At 46.4% G+C, this 17,937-nt stretch overlaps 1 protein-coding gene across 1 annotated transcript in view; it reads right to left on the bottom strand.

Moving 5' to 3' along the window:
• The window catches only part of fbxo41 (F-box protein 41), a 225,460-nt gene that overhangs the window by 131,539 nt on the left and 75,984 nt on the right, over positions 1-17,937 (bottom strand). Inside the window, exon 2 of the mRNA XM_072254830.1 lies at positions 8,657-8,867. Coding sequence (XP_072110931.1) covers positions 8,657-8,867 — 211 coding nt within the window. The remainder of the gene's footprint in view (positions 1-8,656; positions 8,868-17,937) is intronic.

Here is a 17,937-nt window from a genome sequence, read left to right as displayed (position 1 = left end):
AGTGCCTATGCACCAACTTTGCCACCTGAGAATGAGGCCAAGGAAGGCTTTTATCAGACATTGGATGAAGCTCTTTGCCGGATCCCTAAGAATGATAAGATCCTTTTGCTTGGGGACTTCAACGCTAGGGCGGGACAAAACAACAGGATATGGGGTGAAGTGCTGGGTAGGCATGGTATTGGCAAGGTGAATGCAAATGGCATGAGGCTACTTACTCTTTGCTCTGAGCATAACCTTACCATAACCAACACCATCTTCCAGCAGAAGGCAAAATATAAGACCTCGTGGATGCGCCCTCGCTCCAAACATTGGCGCATGATCAGCTTCATCATTGTGAGACGCAGTGACATCAAGGATGTTCTCATCACCTGTGCCATGAGAGGTGCAGAGTGCTGGACTGACCACCGTATGATTGTGGCCAAGCTCCGTATAAAAGTGCATCCCCCCCTTGCGGCTGCAAAAACCTAATAAAAAGTGGCTGAATTTTAACCGCCTGAGAAACACAGAAGTAAGAAGTGAGTTTTGACGCATCGTAACTGAGAAACTAAGGGAGCTGGAACCTTGACTGAGCTCAGAAAATACCATGGAACAACAGTGGACCTATATCAGCTCTGCACTCTATGAGGCAGCAGCCCAATCCATCGGCCATAAGAGCAGGAACCACCAAGACTGGTTTGACAATAACTCAGGCACCATCCACAACTTGCTTAAGGACACGCACAAAGCACACCGGGCAACTTTAGACAGCCCTTCATCCACCAGCGTCAGGCAGCTTGGAGGAAAGTGCAAAAGGCAACACGGGCCATACAAAATGAGCTGTGGACTGAAAAGGCACATGAAATCCAGTCCTTTGCCGATAATAATACATGCATAATTTTTACAATGCTGTCAAAAAAGATCTACGGCCCAATAAATCGATGCATTACTCCCCTGAAAACAGCAGATGGTCTAACACTTCTGAAGAATCAGAATACCATTCTGCTGAGGTGGGCTGAGCATTTTAACACGCTGCTCAATCAGGACTCCGATGCAGACCCACCATCCTAGACGAACTGCCTGAGCTTCCTCCTATCCACAACCTCAGTCTACCACCAACCTTCCAGAAGGTTCTATCAGCTGTCCATTCCCTTAAGAACAACAAGTCCTCTGGCACTGACAATATCCCTGCTGAGTTACTGAAGAACGGAGGGACGGAGGGTACATGTGTATGCGCACCCTCTACCAGTACATCACCAAGGCCTGGACTGATGAGAACATCCCACAGCAATGGAGAAATGCAAACATCATTGTCACTGTCATAACCAATTTCCCCCTGGGATCAATAAAGTATGACTATGACTACGACTATGACTACTATTTATAAGAAGAGGGGTGTCAAGGCCATCTGCGGCAATAGTAGGGGCATATCACTCCTTTCTGTTGCTGGAAAGGTCCTGGCTAAGGTGATGCTTCAGAGAATCATCAGCAACATCACCGAGTCAGTGCTGTCTGAATCGCAGTGTGGATTTAGGAAGAACAGGAGCACGATCGACATGATCTTTACAGCCCGGCAGCTTCAGGAAAACTGCCGGGAGCAACATTAGGACCTGTTTATGGCCTTTGTCGACCTCTCCAAAGCATTCGACACTGTACAAAGAGAGCTGTAATGGGATGTCCTCCTCAGGTTTGGCTGTCCCAATAAATTTGTTAACATCCTCTGCCAGTTCCACGATGGAATGACTGCTGGGGTGACCATAGGAGGACAAGAGTCTGAGCCCTTCCTTGTACACACGGGGTGAGGCAGGGGTGTGTACTAGCACCAGTGCTCATTAACATCTTCCTCTCGTGTGTTACCAAGCTTCTCCACAACGAGATTGAAGACAGCAGCGGTGTGGCAGTGGACGTCAGATTAGATGGCAGCCTCTTTGACATCAGGAGGCTCCACGCAACCACCAAACTCTGTAGAGAGGGGGTCCTGGAGCTGCAGTATGCAGACGACTGCGCTCTTGTGGCCCACACTCCGGAGGATCTTCAGACTGTCCTTGCTGTGGCGGTGAGAGCATACAGCAGGATGGGGCTGACTGTCAATACCACCAAGACAGAAGTGGTTTGCCAATGGAGTACCAGTGTCCCACTCACTCTACCTGCCTTCACTGTTGGTGATGAAAAGCTGTCAGTAGTGCCATCTTTCAAATACCTGGGGAGCATTCTCTCTGAAGATAGCGGCATTGACAACGACATCCAGAGCCGCATTAAACAGGCATCAGCTGCCTTTGGGAGACTTCAGCGTAGCGTCTTTCAGAACAGGAGCCTTCGTCCCTCCACAAACGTCGCCATATACCAAGCGGTCTGTGTCCCCACCCTCCTTTATAGCTGTGAAGCTTGGGTAACCTACAGCCATCACATCAAGTCCTTGGAGCGCTTCCACATAAACTGTCTCCAGCGCATCCTGGGAATTACCTGGCGTGAGTGGGTGCCTCACACTGAAATACTTGTAAAGACCAACTGCAGGAGTATTGAGACCATGATCACCCAGCGTCAGCTGCAGTGGCTGGGGCACGTGATAAGGATGCCCCCATGTCGGCTACCCCACAGAGTGTTATACGGCCAGCTACATCATGGTCGATGCTCAGCTGGAAGGTCGAAGAAGCTCTATAAGGATCAGATGAAGAATGCTTTAAGCAAGTGCAAGATCAGATCCCAGAACCTGGAGGATGTTGCTGCTGACCGTACCACTTGGTGACAGCTGTGTAGGGACGGGGTTTGTATTCTGGAGGTGGAAAGAACAACCAGAAGACAGCAGAAGAGAGCCAGGAGAAATGCAGCCATGGTTGGCACCACGACTACATATACATGTCCCACCTGCAATGGAGCTTGTGGGTCCAGGATAGGACTGTATAGTCATCAAAGATCTCACTGTTAAAGGAGTGGACGTCGTCATCGGATTTCGATGGACAACCGAAGAAGAGAAGGAGGATCTGATAAGGTACCCCATACAAGGCTTATTGAGAAAGTGAGGCGGCATGGGATCCAAGGGGACATTGCTTTGTGGATCCAGAACTGGCTTGCCCACAGAAGGCAAAGAGTGGTTGTAGACAGGTCATATTCTGCATGGAGGCCGGTGACCAGTGGTGTGCCTCAGGGATCTGTTCTGGGACCCCTACTCTTTGTGATTTTTATAAATGACCTGGATGAGGAAGTGGAGAGTTGGGTTAGTACGTTTGCTGATGACACAAAGGTTGGGGGTGTTGTGGATAGTATGGAGGGCTGTCAGAGGTTACAGCCGGACATTGATAGGATGCAAAACTGGGCTGAGAAGTGTGAAGTGGTTCATTTTGGTAGGTCAAATGTGACGGCAGAATATAGTATTAATGGTAAGACACTTGTCAGTGTGGAGGATCAGAGGGATCTTGGGATCCGAGTCCATAGGACACTCAAAGTATTCAGTATTCACAAGTGAAAAGGACCTTGATCAGGGTGAGGTCGAAATAGAACAGGCCTGTGTGCTGGACAATGTGGAGATTAAGGAGGAAGAAGTGTTGGATCTTCTTAAAAACATCCAGATTGATAAGTCCCCAGGGCTGGATGTGATATACCCCAGGTTGCTGTGGGAAGTGAGAGAAGAGATCATTGGAGCAGTAGCTATGATCTTTGAATCCTCTTTGGCTGCAGGGGAGGTGCCGGAGGATTGGAGAATGGCAAATGTAGTTCCCTTGTTTAAAAAAGGTAATAGGGAGAATCCTGGGAACTATAGACCAGTGAGTCTTACGTCGGTGGTCTGCAAACTATTGGAAAGGCTTCTTAAGTATAGGATCTACGAGCACTTGGAGAAGTACAGTCTACTCAAGGACAGTCAACATGGCTTTGTGAAGGGAAGGTCGTGCCTCATGAGCCTAATTGAGTTTTTTGAAGAGGTAACAAAAGAAATTGATGAGGGTAGGGTGGTAGATGTGGCCTACATGGATTTTAGCAAGGCATTTGACAAGGTCCCCCTCAGGAGAGACTTATCCAGAAACTCAAGATGCATGGGATCAGTGGAACCTTGGCTGTTTGGATAAAAAATTGGCTTACAGGAAGAAAGCAGAGGGTAGTAGTGGAAGGAAAGTATTCTGCCTGGAGGTCGGTGACTAGTGGAGTTGCCGCAAGGATCTGTCCTGGGACCCCTGCTCTTTGTGATTTTCATAAATGACCTGGATGAAGAGGCGGAAGGATGGTGGAGTAAGTTTGCAGATGACACGAAGTTTGGAGGAGTTGTGGATGGAGCTGTAGGTTGTCGAAGGTTACAAGAGGATATAGACAGGATGCAGAGCTGGGCAGAAAAGTGGCAGATGGAGTTCAGTCCGGATAAGTGTGAGGTGATGTATTTTGCAAGGACAAACCAGACGGCTGAGTACAGGGTTAATGGTCGGTTACTTATGAGTGTGGATGAACAGAGGGGCCTTGGGGTTCAAATCCATACATCCCTCAAGGTCGCTGCACAGGTTGATAGGATAGTTACGAAGGCCTATGGGATGCTAAGTGTCACTAATAGGGGGATTGAGTTCAAGAGTAGAGAGGTCATGTTGCAACTCTACAAATCTCTGGTGAGACCACACTTAGAGTATTGTGTTCAGTTCTGGTCACTTCATTATAGGAAGGATGTGGAAGCTATGGAGAGGGTGCAGAGGAGATTTACCAGGATGTTGCCTGGATTGGAAAACAAGTCTTCTGAGGCAAGGTTAGCAGAGCTGGGACTTTTCTCTTTGGAGCGTAGAAGGATGAGAGGGGACTCGATAGAGGTCTACAAGATTATGAGAGGCATAGAGGGTGGATAGCCAGTACCTGTTTCCCAGGGCACAAACAGCAAACACCAGAGGGCATATGTACAAAGTTAAGGGAGGGAAGTTTAGGGGAGACATCAGGGGTAGGTTTTTTACACAGAGGGTTGTGGGTGCCTGGAATGACTTGCCAAGGATGGTGGTGGAAGCTAAAAGATTAGGGGTATTTGACAGCCTCTTCGACAGGCACATGGATGAAAGAAAAATAGAGGGTTACAGGGTAGTGTGGATTTAGTACGTTTTTTTAAGGCATATATGGGTCAGCACAATATCGAGGGCCGAAGGGCCTGTACTGTGCTGTAGTATTCTAGTCTCTAGTGGCTAGATGTTGCCTGGATTGAGGAGCATGCCTTATGAAAACAGGTTGAGTGAACTCGGTCTTTTCTCCTTGGAGCGACGGAGGATGAGAGGTGACCTGATAGAGGTGAATAAGATGATGAGAGGCATTGATCGTGTGGATAGTCAGAGGCTTTTTCCCCAAGGCTGGGAGTAGGTACAGAGGGGATGTCAGCAGTAAGTTTTTTAAGCAGAGAGTGGAGAGTGCGTGGAATGGGCTGCCAGCAACAGTGGTGGAGGCGGATACGATAGGGTCGTTTAAGAGACTTTTGGATAGGTACACGGAGCTTAGAAAAATAGAGGGCTATGGGTAACCCTAGGCAATTTCTAAGGTAAGTACATGTTCGGCACAGCTTTGTCGACCGAAGGGCCTGTATTGTGCTGCAGGTTTTCCATGTCTCTAAGGCCGGTGTATGAGGTTCAGTCATGATGGAAAGGCGGAGCAGCTCAATGGGCTGAGTGGCCCAATTCTGACCGTATGCCTTATGATCTAACTTTGTGTGTGCTTCTGTGAGAACATTGGAGGCAGGAGGCCCAGCAGCAGCCCGTCTTGTGGTTGTAGAACGATCTGAGTGAGTGAATGAGTGGACGGGAGGGAGGGTTAGAGATGATCTGTGTGAGTGAGGGGGTGGATGGGAGGGAGGGTTAGAGATGATCTGTGTGAGGGGGTGGATGGGAGGGAGGGTTAGAGATGATCTGTGTGAGTCCGTGGGTGGATGGGAGGGAGGGTTAGAGATGATCTGTGTGAGTGGGTGGATGGGAGGGAGGGTTAGAGATCATCTGTGTGAGTCCGTGGATGGGAGAGAGGGTTAGAGATGATTTGCGTGAGTGAGGGGGTGGATGGGAGGGAGGGTTAGAGATGATCTGTGCGAGTGAGTGGATGCGAGGGAGGGTTAGAGATGATCTGTGTGAGTGGGTGGATGGGAGGGAGGGTTAGAGATGATTTGTGTGAGTGAGGGGTGGATGGGAGGGAGGGTTCGAGATGATCTGTGTGACTGAGTGGATGGGAGGGAGGGTTAGAGATGGTCTGTGTGAGTGAGTGGATGGGAGGGAGGGTTAGAGATGATTTGAGTGAGGGGGTGGATGTGAGGGACGTTTAGAGATGATTTGAGTGAGAGGGGGATGGGAGGGAGGGTTAGAGATGATCTGTGTGACTGAGTGGATGGGAGGGAGGGCTAGAGATGATTTGTGTGAGTGAGGGGGTGGATGGGAGGGAGGATTAGAGATGATCTGTGTGAGTCAGTAGATGGGAGCGAGGGTTAGAGATGATCTGTGTGAGTCCGTGGATGGGAGAGAGGGCTGGAGATGATCTGTGTGAGGGGGTGGATGGGAAGGGGGTTAGAAATGATCTGTGTGAGTGAAGGGGTGGATTGGAGGGAGGGTTAGAGATGATCTGTGTGAGTGAAGGGGTGGATTGGAGGGAGGGTTAGAGATGATTTGTGTGAGTGAGGGTTAGAGATGATTTGTGTGAGTGAGTGAGGGGGTGGATGGGAGGGAGGGTTAGAGATGATCTGTGTGAGTCCATGGATGGGAGGGAGGGTTAGAGATGATCTGTGTGAGTCCATGGATGGGAGGGAGGGTTAGAGATGATTTGTGTGAGTCCGTGGGTGGATGGGAGGGAGGGCTAGAGATGATCTGTGTGAGTCCATGGATGGGAGGGAGGGTTAGAGATGATCTGTTTGAGGGGGTGGATGGGAGGGAGGGTTAGAGATGATCTGTGTGAGTGAGTGGATGGGAGGGAGGGTTAGAGATGATTTGCGTGAGTGAGGGGGTGGATGGGAGGGAGGGTTAGAGATGATTTGTGTGAGTGAGGGGGTGGATGGGAGGGAGGGTTAGAAATGATCTGTGTCAGGGGGTGGATGGGAGGGAGGGTTAGAGATGATCTGTGTGAGTGAGGGGGTGGATGGGAGGGAGGGTTCGAGATGATCTGTGTGACTGAGTGGATGGGAGGGAGGGTTAGAGATGATTTGAGTGAGGGGGTGGATGTGAGGGACGTTTAGAGATGATTTGGGTGAGGGGGTGGATGTGAGGGACGTTTAGAGATGATTTGAGTGAGGGGTGGATGTGAGGGACGTTTAGAGATGATTTGAGTGAGGGGGTGGATGTGAGGGACGTTTAGAGATGATTTGAGTGAGGGGGTGGATGTGAGGGACGTTTAGAGATGATTTGAGTGAGGGGTGGATGTGAGGGACGTTTAGAGATGATTTGAGTGAGGGGTGGATGTGAGGGACGTTTAGAGATGATTTGAGTGAGGGGGTGGATGTGAGGGACGTTTAGAGATGATTTGAGTGAGGGGGTGGATGTGAGGGACGTTTATAGATGATTTGAGTGAGGGGGTGGATGTGAGGGACGTTTAGAGATGATTTGAGTGAGGGGGTGGATGTGAGGGACGTTTAGAGATGACCTGTGTGAGTGAGTGGATGTGAGGGACGTTTAGAGATGATTTGAGTGAGGGGGTGGATGGGAAGGAGGGTTAGAGATGGTCTGTGTGAGCTGTTGGGTGGGGGAGAAGAAAGCAGATGGTCTGAGTGAATGGGTGGATAGGAAGGAGGAAGGTGCTGGTTTTACTGTTGTTTATTTGCCGGTGTTCTGTTGTGGTTGTGCCTGTTTTGTCCTGCTGATCTTTGTGGGCATGCTGCACTAGTGGAGGAATGTGTAGTGACACTCGCAGGCTGCCCCCATCCTTATGTTATTTTGGTTGTCATTTTGCTGTTTGTTTCGATGTACACATGATAAATGAATTCATTTGAATTTGAAAATAGAATTGAGGTTAAGAGCTGCAAGGTAATGTTACAACTCTACAAAACCTGGTTAGACACTTGGAGTATTGTTTTGAGTTCTGTTTACCTTACTATAGGAAGGATTTGGAAGCTTTACAAAGGGTAGGGAGGTGATTTAGCAGGATGCTGCCTGGATCAGAGAGCATGTCTTATGAGGATTGACTGAGTGAGTTAGTGCTCTTCTCTTTGGAGTGAGGGCGGACTTAAAGTGACTTAATGGAGGCGTATAAGAGGATAACAGCCATAGATCGAGTGGACAGCTGGAGACATTTTCCTCAGGGTAGGGCATAATTTTAAGGTGATATGAGGAAAGCATTGGAGGGGGGGGAATATCAGGACATAGATGTTTTGTTTAAGTTAATTTAATTTAATGGCATATGCTGCCAGGGTTGCTGGTAGAGGCAGACACAATAGGGGCACTTAAGAGACTCAGACACAACAGGGATTGAAGAAGACGAAGGGCTGTATGTAAAGGAATGGTTAGACTGATCTTAGGATAGGTTAAAGAGCAGAAGTACAGATCTCAATTAAAGATCAGCCATACTGGTTAGCAGAAGAAGGCTGACTGTTTCTATTATTCTTAAGTTACAGTTCCTTTTTTGTGGTAGTTATATTTTATTTTCACTGCTCTACTTGTATAATGGAGCACCACTTTAGGTCCTAAGTTGAGAAAATCTATTGCACTTTCGGACAGCTATATTCCTTATTTGATTTTACATTGCTTGCTACACAAAATGCAAATACCTGTTGTTTCCTAATTCCTTTTGCACCTGGGTTACTACATCTTCCTAGGCTGCCATTTGGTGTCGTACCACAACTACTGATGACCATTAGCTGCTTCTCGGCTCGGTCTGCTCTGTCCAAAAGCTCCTCAATGAACTGCTGCAGACGGACTTTTGCATTTGCTTCTCGTGCTGCTGTCTCTTGTAAGAATTGATCAATTTGTAACACCTCCCTGCAAAAATCAAGAGAAAATATATTAGCGACAAAAAAGCAGAATCAGATTAATTACCTCTGACATATGTCAAGAAATTATTTGTTTTGTAACAGCAATACAGTGCAATACCTAAAAAAATTACTTAAGTTATTACAAGATATAGCAGCGTTGGTGTGATTATGGTCAGTTCCTAAATCTGACGGCAGAGGGGAAACGGCTCCCTCTGTCTCTCGCAGGCTCCTGTCCTTCCCTCTGATGGTAGCAATGACCCAGATGGTGAAAGAGGGAAATGGCAAAAAGCAGAGAACTCAGCTGATTTGTCATTTTCAACTCAGTAATACAATTTTTTGAGAATTTAACAAAACACATTGATAAAGGTAGAACAGTGGATGTAGTGTATATGGATTTCAGTAAGGCATTTTTTAAGGTGCCCCATGCAAGGCATATTGAGAAAGTAAGGAGACATGGGATCCAAGGGGACATTGCTTTGTGGATCCAGAACTGGCTTGCTCACAGAAAGCAAAGAGTGGTTGTAGATGGGTCATATTCTGCATGGAGGTCGGTGACAAGTGGTGTGCCTCAGGAACCTGTTCTGGGACCCCTCCCCCACCCCCGCATGGTGATTTTTATAAGTGACCTGGATAAAGAAGTAGATGGGTCTGTTAATAAGTTTGCTGATGACACAAAAGTTGGGGTGTTGTGGATAGTCTGGTGGGTTGTCAGAGGTTTCAGCGGGACATCGATAGGATGCAAAACTGGGCTGAGGCTGAGAAGTGGCAGATGGAGTTCAACACAGATGAGTGTGAAGTGGTTCATTTCGGAAGGCTCAATTTGAAGACAGAATATAGTATTAATGGCAAGACTCTTTGCAGTGTGGAGGATCAGAGGGATCTTGGAGTCAATGTCCACAGGACACTCAAAGCTGCTGTGCAGGTTGACAGTGTTGTTAAGAAGGTGTATGGTGTGTTAGCATTCATCAACCGTGGGATTGAGTTCAAGAGCCATGAGGTAATGTTACAGCTATATAGGACCCTGGTCAGACCACACTTGGAGTACTATGTTCAGTTCTGGTCACCGCACTACAGGAAGGATATGGATACTGTAGAGAGAGTGCAGAGGAGATTTACAAGGATGTTACCTGGATTGGAGAGCATGCTTAATGAGAATAGGTTGAGTAAACTTGACCTTTTCTCTTTGGAGCGATGGAGGATGAGAGATGAGCTGATAGAGGTGTATAAGATGATGAGAGGCGTTGATCGTGTGAATAGTCGGAGGCTTTTTCCCAGGGCTGAAATGGCTAAGACAAGGGGTCATAGTTTTAAGGTGCTTGGAAGAAGATACAAGGCGGATATCAGGGGTAAGTTTGTCACACAGAGTAGCGGGTGCACGGAATGCACTGCCAGCCATGGCGGTAGAGGCAGAGCCAATAGGGTCTTTTAAGAGACTCTTAGACAGGTACATGGAGCTCAGAAAAATAGTGGGCAATATGGTAGGGAAATTCTAGACTGTTTCTAGAGTAGCTTACATGGTCAGTACAACATTGTGGGCCAAAGGGCCTGTAATGTGCTATAGATTTCTATGTACTATGTTCTAATTATTTTTACATTTTATACTCCTAACTTTATTCCTGCTCTTTGTGCTATGTATCAGTGACTTCAGTGAGGAAGTGGAAGGATGGGTTAGTAAGTATGCAGATAACATTAAGATTGTTGTAGGTTACAACAGGACATTGACAGTATGCAGAGTTGAGCAGAGAAGTAGCAGGTGGAGTTCTGTCTGGAAAAGTGTGAAGGGTTAGACTAATTTTAGAACAGGTTAAAAGGTCAGCACAACATCATGGGCTGAATGGCCTGTACTATGCTGTAATGTTCTATGTTCTCAAAAATGTATAATTTTTACAATCAATGAAAGGTTATTTGACAAGTGATCATTTTATAATAAAATCATAAAAACTGAAAAAACTCAGGGGACAGGCAGCATCTGTGGATTGTGAAACATACAATAGTTAACATTTCAGATCTGAGATAGTCTACCGGAGTGTTTTATACTGATAGCCTATAAAATCATGACAGGGCATAGCAGAGTCACATGGAAATCCAGATTCTCAAGTTTGGGATTTCTCCCCTTGTATTAAACGTGATTATATTTGAGCAAAAGGGCTTCATCCTCTGCTCATAAGAATCACAGAAGCATACAGCATGGAAATAGACCCTTCAGCACAGCATACAGTCATAGTCACAGTCATACTTTATTGATCCCGGGGGAAATTGGTTTTTGTTACAGTTGCAGCATAAATAATAAATGGTAATAAAACCATAAATAGTTAAATAGTAATATGTAAATTACGCCAGGAAATAAGTCCAGGACCAGCCTATTGGCTCAGGGTGTCTGACCCTCCAAGGGAGGAGTTGTAAAGTTTGATGGCCACAGGCAGGAATGACTTCCTATGACGCTCTGTGTTGCATCTCGGAGGAATGAGTCTCTGGCTGAATGTACTCCTGTGCCCACCCAGTACATTATGTAGTGGATGGGAGACATTGAACAAGATGGCATGCAACTTGGACAGCATCCATATTTGCCCAGTGAGTTTGGCCCACAGACTTCTAAAACTCCTCTCCAAGTACTTCTCTATGTAAAGCCCTGGGAAAGGTTTCACTGCTGATGTTGTAGGGTAGTTCATGTAATGGTCCTTCTGTAGAAGCAGTGTTTGGGTTATCATTAGAAATAACAGGGCTGAGGAATGTGAGCCATCCAATCAGGAGAGAAGGCTGGAGGAGCAGGGATTTTTGTGCCTGACACTGGTGTGAGCCAGGGTCTTTGTTTGGTGGGAGATGAAGATAGAATACATTGCAGAGAACTGGTGATAGGATTTGATCCGGTGGCGGCCGTGATTTGATGGAGCAAGGTGCGGGAGTCTACTGAGGAGCAATGAAGAGCTGAGCTCCAACCTGTGCATATTTGACTGTTTAATTAATCTGGGCCTTTTTTGTTTTTTCTTTTCTTTACTAACCCTTTAGTTAAGTTAATATTCTTAAATATACTTCTTTTAATTATATGCAGTATGTGGTTAACTGTCCCGGTGATAGCACAGGACAGTTAACATCTTAGTCCACGTGTATTTTGTAACTGGTCTATTATTTCCTGGCAGCGAGTTATAACAGGGCCACAAATCATAGAAACATAGAAAACCTACAGCACAATACAGGCCCTTCGGCCCACAAAGTTGTGCCGAACATGTACTTACCTTAGAAATTACTAGGCTTACCTATAGCCCTCTATTTTTCTAAGCTCCATGTACCTATCTAAAAGACTCTTAAAAGACCCTATTGTATCCACCTCCATCATCGTTGCCGGCAGCCCATTCCACACACTCACCACTCTCTAAGTAAAAACTCACCCCTGACATCTCCTCTGTACCTACTCCCCAGCACCTTAAACCTGTGTCCTCTTGTAGCAACCATTTCAACCAATAGACAATAGGTGCAGGAGTAGGCCAATCAGCCCTTCGAGCCAGCACCGCCATTCACTGTGATCATGGCTGATCATCCACAATCAGTACCCTGTTCCTGCCCTCTCCCCATATCCCTTGACTCCGCTATCATTAAGAGCTCTATCTGAATCTTTCTTGAAAGCATCCAGAGATTTGGCCTTCACTGCCTTCTGGGGCAGAGCATTTCACAGATCCACAACTCTCTGGGTGAAAAAGATTTTCTTCAACTCCGTTCTAAATAGCCTACCCCTTATTCTCAAATTGTGGCCTCTAGCTCTAGACTCCCCCAACATCAGGAACATGTTTCCTGCCTCTAGCGTGTCCAATCCCTTGATAATCTTACAGTACACAGCCAGTATAAAGTAGAAGTAATATATGTACAGTGTAGTTTCACTGAACAGAATCGCCAAAAACGATTTGTAGAAAAAAAATCAGCACGTACACACATGCGTACACAGGTGCCCGTGCAAGGCTTCATGGTCATGGTAGTCCTTCTCGGGGTAAACACAAGTGTCCCGTATTTGACTGCTACTTTTGTCCCTTATTTGGGAGCGAGAAAGTTGGCAACCCTACCTATGGATAGCGTTTCCACTCCTAATTCATGCAATAAATTCTAAACATTGCTGCTTTAGGGACTGCCTATCAAATGAGGTATTTCTCCAAAGGCAACTGAAAACAATCATATATGGAACAAGTGTAGGAATATTTTGGAGAACTTTGATAGAATGAAGATTCAGAAAATAGCAGACTTCTACTCCCAATTCTCCATTTATTTTCATTTTACATACCTTCACTCCATCAAGCACTCCCTTAATCATTGCATTCATCATTTCTTTTTCATCTAGATTCACACCTTCTAGCATTACCCGATCAGACCAGCAAATCAGATTGGCCAGGCTTTGATTCACCTGATTTAAACAGGATGTGATGGCAGAGCTTTGTTGAATGCGCCCTGGGAAAAAGCCTCTGACTATCCACATGATCAATGCCTCTCATCATCTTATACACTTCTATCAGGTCACCTTTCATCCTTCGTCGCTCCAAGGAGAAAAGGCTGAGTTCACTCAACCTATTCTCATAAGGCATGCTCCCCAATCCAGGCAACATCCTTGTAAATCTCCTCTGCACCCTTTCTATGGTTTCCACGTCCTTCCTGTAGTGAGGCAACCAGAACTGAGCACAGTACTCCAAGTGGGGTCTGACCAGGATCCTATATAGCTGCAACACTACCTCTCAGCTCCTAAATTCAATTCCACGATTGATGAAGGCCAATACACCGTATGCCTTCTTAACCACAGAGTCAACCTGCACAGCTGCTTTGAGCGTCCTACGGGCTCGGATCCCAAGATCCCTCTGATCCTCCACACTGCCAAGAGTCTTACCATTAATACTATATTCTGCCATCATATTTTACCTACCAAAATGAAACACTTCACACTTATCTGGGTTGAACTCCATCTGCCACTTCTCAGCCCAGTTTTGCATCCTATCAATGTCCTGCTATAACATCTAACAGCCCTCCACACTATCCACAACACCTCCAACCTTTGAGTCATCAGCAAACTTCACCCAGGTCATTTATAAAAATCTCAAAGAGTAAGGGTCCCAGACCAGATCCCTGAGGCACACCACTGGTAATCAATCTCCATGCAGAATATGACCCATCTACAACCATTCTTTGCCTTCTGTGGGCAAGCCGGTTCTGAATCCACAAAGCAATGTCCCCTTGGATCCCATGCCTCCTTACTTTCTCAATAAGCCTTGCATGGGATACCTTATAAAGTGCCTTGCTGAAATCCATATACACTACATCTACTGCTCTACCTTCATCAATGTGTTTAGTCACATTCTCAAAAAATTCAATCAGGCTCGTAAGACACGACCTGCCCTTGACAAAGCCATGCTGACTATTCCCAATCATATTATGCCTCTCCAAAGGTTCATAATTCCTGCCTCTCAGGATCTTCTCCATCAACTTACCAACCACTGAGGTAAGACTCACTGGTCTATAATTTCCTGGGCTATCTCCACTCCCTTTGCTGAATAAAGGAGCAACATCCGCAACCCTCCAATCCTCCGGAACCTCTCCATCTCCATCATCATTGGTGATGCAAAGATCATCGCCAGAGACTCAGCAATCTCCTCCCTCGCCTCCCACAGTAGCCTGGGTACATCTCATCTGGGCCCGACGACTTATCCAACTTGATGCTTTCCAAAAAGCTCCAGCACATCCTCTTTGTTAATATCTCCATGCTCAAGCTTTTCAGTCTGCTGCAAGTCATCACAACAATCACCAAGATCCTTTTCCATAGTGAATACTGAAGTAAAGTATTCATTAAGTACCTCTGCTATTTCCTCCGGAAATAGTATTCACACAGTATTCACACATACTGGGGCTTGGTAGGAGGAATGCTATTTCCTCCGGAAATCCCATTCTTACCATTTCGCGGGACTGGAGTGTGTATTCCCTAGACGTATGCTGTCCAAGAACAGTGGGTCTTTCAGCGCCAAGTTGGGGGACTGTCAGTGAGGGCTAACAACCCATTTCCTAGGATGCCCAAGGAGAAGGGGGTTTCAATGTGGGGTTATCTTCCTGGATTGATTTCGTTGGATGCTGTGTGATTGCCCTGAGCACTTATCAAGTGGTTTGTGTGTTTAAGCCTGTATTAAACTATTGTCCAGTAAAGTGATTAAGGTAAGTGGTTATGGATGCATCAGGGGTGGAGCGGTGGTGTGGATCAACGGGATTACCTGTAATCCCATTTGTATCTTGAGTGGAGTGGATATTTGTAGCCCAGATGAATTTTTGGTGAGAACTTTAAGTACCGTTAAAGCATTAGGAACAGTTATAATCATGGAGCAAAGGTTTGACGGAATGGCAGGCAAGGACTTTGTTTTAGCTGAGACCAGAGTTGATGTAATGACAGTGGATCTGCCTGGCACTACGGGGGCACTGGGAGAGGGGGAGCCAGAGCTGAGTGTAGTGTAGGCGAGTGTGCCAAATTGCAACCAGAATTTGCTGTAGCTAGCGGTGGAGACTTTAAAAACAAGTTGCTCTCATTTCTGCGGAGCGAGGGCAAGGAGTGGTCTGATCTGGAAAGTCTAACGTGTCTTCCAGCGAAGGGTGAGAATTCTGATTGGGTATTGCCCCTTACATCCCTGGCGAGTAGATGGCCAAGTGCACCGGCAGAGAGTCCCAGTTATTGTGGACTGAGAACACTGTTGGGAATGAAGCCCACCCTGAGGGGGAGGAGGAGTCAGACTTGGGCAGAGCAGACCTCTCGGATGCTGGATGAAAGACAGTGCCCTGATAATGTGAAAAGACAGCAGATTGGTAGAGAGTCAAGAGAGATCTGGCTGCTGAAGTAGTGAGTTCCTTAAAGACCCAGAATACATTGGCTACTTTCGTGGGCTACATGCAAGTGCTAGAAAACATTTTTGGCGTGACGGAAACACAATGCAGCTTATAACGAGGTTTGGAGGTAGATGTTAGAGTAGCTGAGATCCTTGATACATTAGATTTGCCCGGACCCTGTCGAGAAGGGCGAAGCTTCAATTCTTCTGGGAACAAATACTCCTATTATTAAGAGGCTAGTGGGAGTCTGAGAGGAGAAAGTTGGAGAGAGCTTTCTGAAAATATTGTCCATTCACTCTGTATTCAGAGCTGCCTTTGGGGAAGTGTGTGGCCGTATTAGACTGGATGATGAGCATAAACTAAGATTGGAGGCGTTGTGGACAGCGAAAAAAGGCTTTCTAAGTTTACAGAGGAATCTGGACAAACTGGAAAAATGGACCAGAAAATGGCAGATGGAATTTAATGCAGACAAGTGTGAGGGGTTGCATTTTGGAAGGACAAATCAAGGTAGGACATACACAGTAAATGTTAGGGCACTGAGGAGTGCAGAGGAACAAAGAGATCTGGGAGTTCAGATACATAATTCCCTGAAAGTGGCGTCACAGGTAGACAGGGATGTAAAGAAGGCTTTTGGCATCCTGGCATTCATAAATCAAAGTATTGAGTATAGGAGTTGGGATGTTATGGTGAGGTTGTATAAGACATTGGTGAGGCCAAATTTGGAGTATTGTGTGCAGTTCTGGTCACCTAACTACAGGAAGGATATCAGTCAGATTGAAAGAGTGCAGAGAAGATTTACTAGGATGTTGCCGGGTCTTCAGCTTTGAGTTACAGGGAAAGATTGAACAGGTTAAGACTTTATTCCTTGGAGCGTAGAAGAATGAGGGGGGATTTAATAGAGGTTTACAAAATTATGAGGGGTATAGACAGAGTAAATGCGAGTAGGCTCTTTCCACTTAGATTAGGAGAGATAAATACGAGAGGACATGGCTTTAGGGTGAAAGGGGAAAGGTTTAGGGGGAACATTAGCGGGAACTTCTTCACTCAGAGAGTGGTGGGAGTGTGGAACGAGCTGCCATCTGACGTGGTAAATGCGGGCTCACTCTTAAGTTTTAAGTATAAATTGGATAGATACATGGATGGGAGAGGTCTGGAGGGTTATGGACTGGGTGCAGGTCAATAGGACTAGCGGAATAAAGTTTCGGCACAGACTAAAAGGGCCAAATGGCCTGTTTTCTGTGCTGTAGTGTTCTATGGTTCTACCCGAGGGACTGTGTGGTATACTCAGCCCAAACCACTCATGTTACGGCCTGGGGAAGTAGCTATTGTGACGGAAAATTTCCTGGAATGCCTGAGGCCCTCTTGGTGGATGAGCAGTGGCTATATCAGATACCCATGAGTGAGGCTGACAAGGAGAAGATGGCATTTATATGTCTACTTGGATTCTTCCAGTTTGGAAGGAAGCTCCTGGGTACATCAGGAGCCCTGGCTACTTTTCAGTGTGCCTTGGAGAAAACTGACTGTGCAGGATATGAACTTGCTTGAAGAGCTGGTGTAGCTGGATGACCTTACAGTGTTCAGGTCCACCCTGGAGGAATATGAAGCGAGGCTACTGAAGGATTAAAACTTTCCCTGGACAAGTATCAATTCTGCTAGACGTCTGTCAGCTATGTTGAGAACATAGTCTCATGGAATGGAGTAGCTACAGATCCGGCAAAGATCGAGGTGGTGACAACATGGCCAAGGCCCCAAAATGTGAGCGCCTTACACTTGTTCCTTGGATTCTGTGGGTACTATCGGAGGTTTGTGAAGGAGTGCTCTAAATTGAGTCATCCTTTGAACCAGTTTCTGTGCGGTTACCCTCCCTTGGGGAAGAAAGGGAGGAGGGCTAATGGAGAAGATAGTAAAGAGCCTTTGGGGCCTTTTGGAGCAAGATGGGGTGCAAAATGTGAAGAAGCCTTTCAGTTGCTGAAGGAGCTGCTGAAGAAAGCACCTTTGTTGGTTTTTGCAGACCACCCGATTGCCATATGTATTGCATACAAATACTAGCAGAGAAGACTTTGGGGGTGTTCTGTATCAAGATCAGGGCAAGGGTTGAGATGTGTCACGTTTGTCAGCTGGAGTCTGTCACCCTCTGTGTCATGGTCCGGAACGGGGTCCCTTTAAATTCATTTTGTTTATGTTATGATCCGTACCATTTACTCCCTGTTTCCCTTTGGTTCCCTGTTTTCCCGTGTCCCTCA

The sequence above is a fragment of the Mobula birostris genome, chromosome 4 (genome assembly GCF_030028105.1).
Source record: "Mobula birostris isolate sMobBir1 chromosome 4, sMobBir1.hap1, whole genome shotgun sequence".
In the NCBI taxonomy this organism is placed as follows: Eukaryota; Metazoa; Chordata; class Chondrichthyes; order Myliobatiformes; family Myliobatidae; genus Mobula; species Mobula birostris.
Note: the sequence above shows the minus strand (reverse complement) of the source record. Positions and strands in the feature narration are given on the sequence as shown.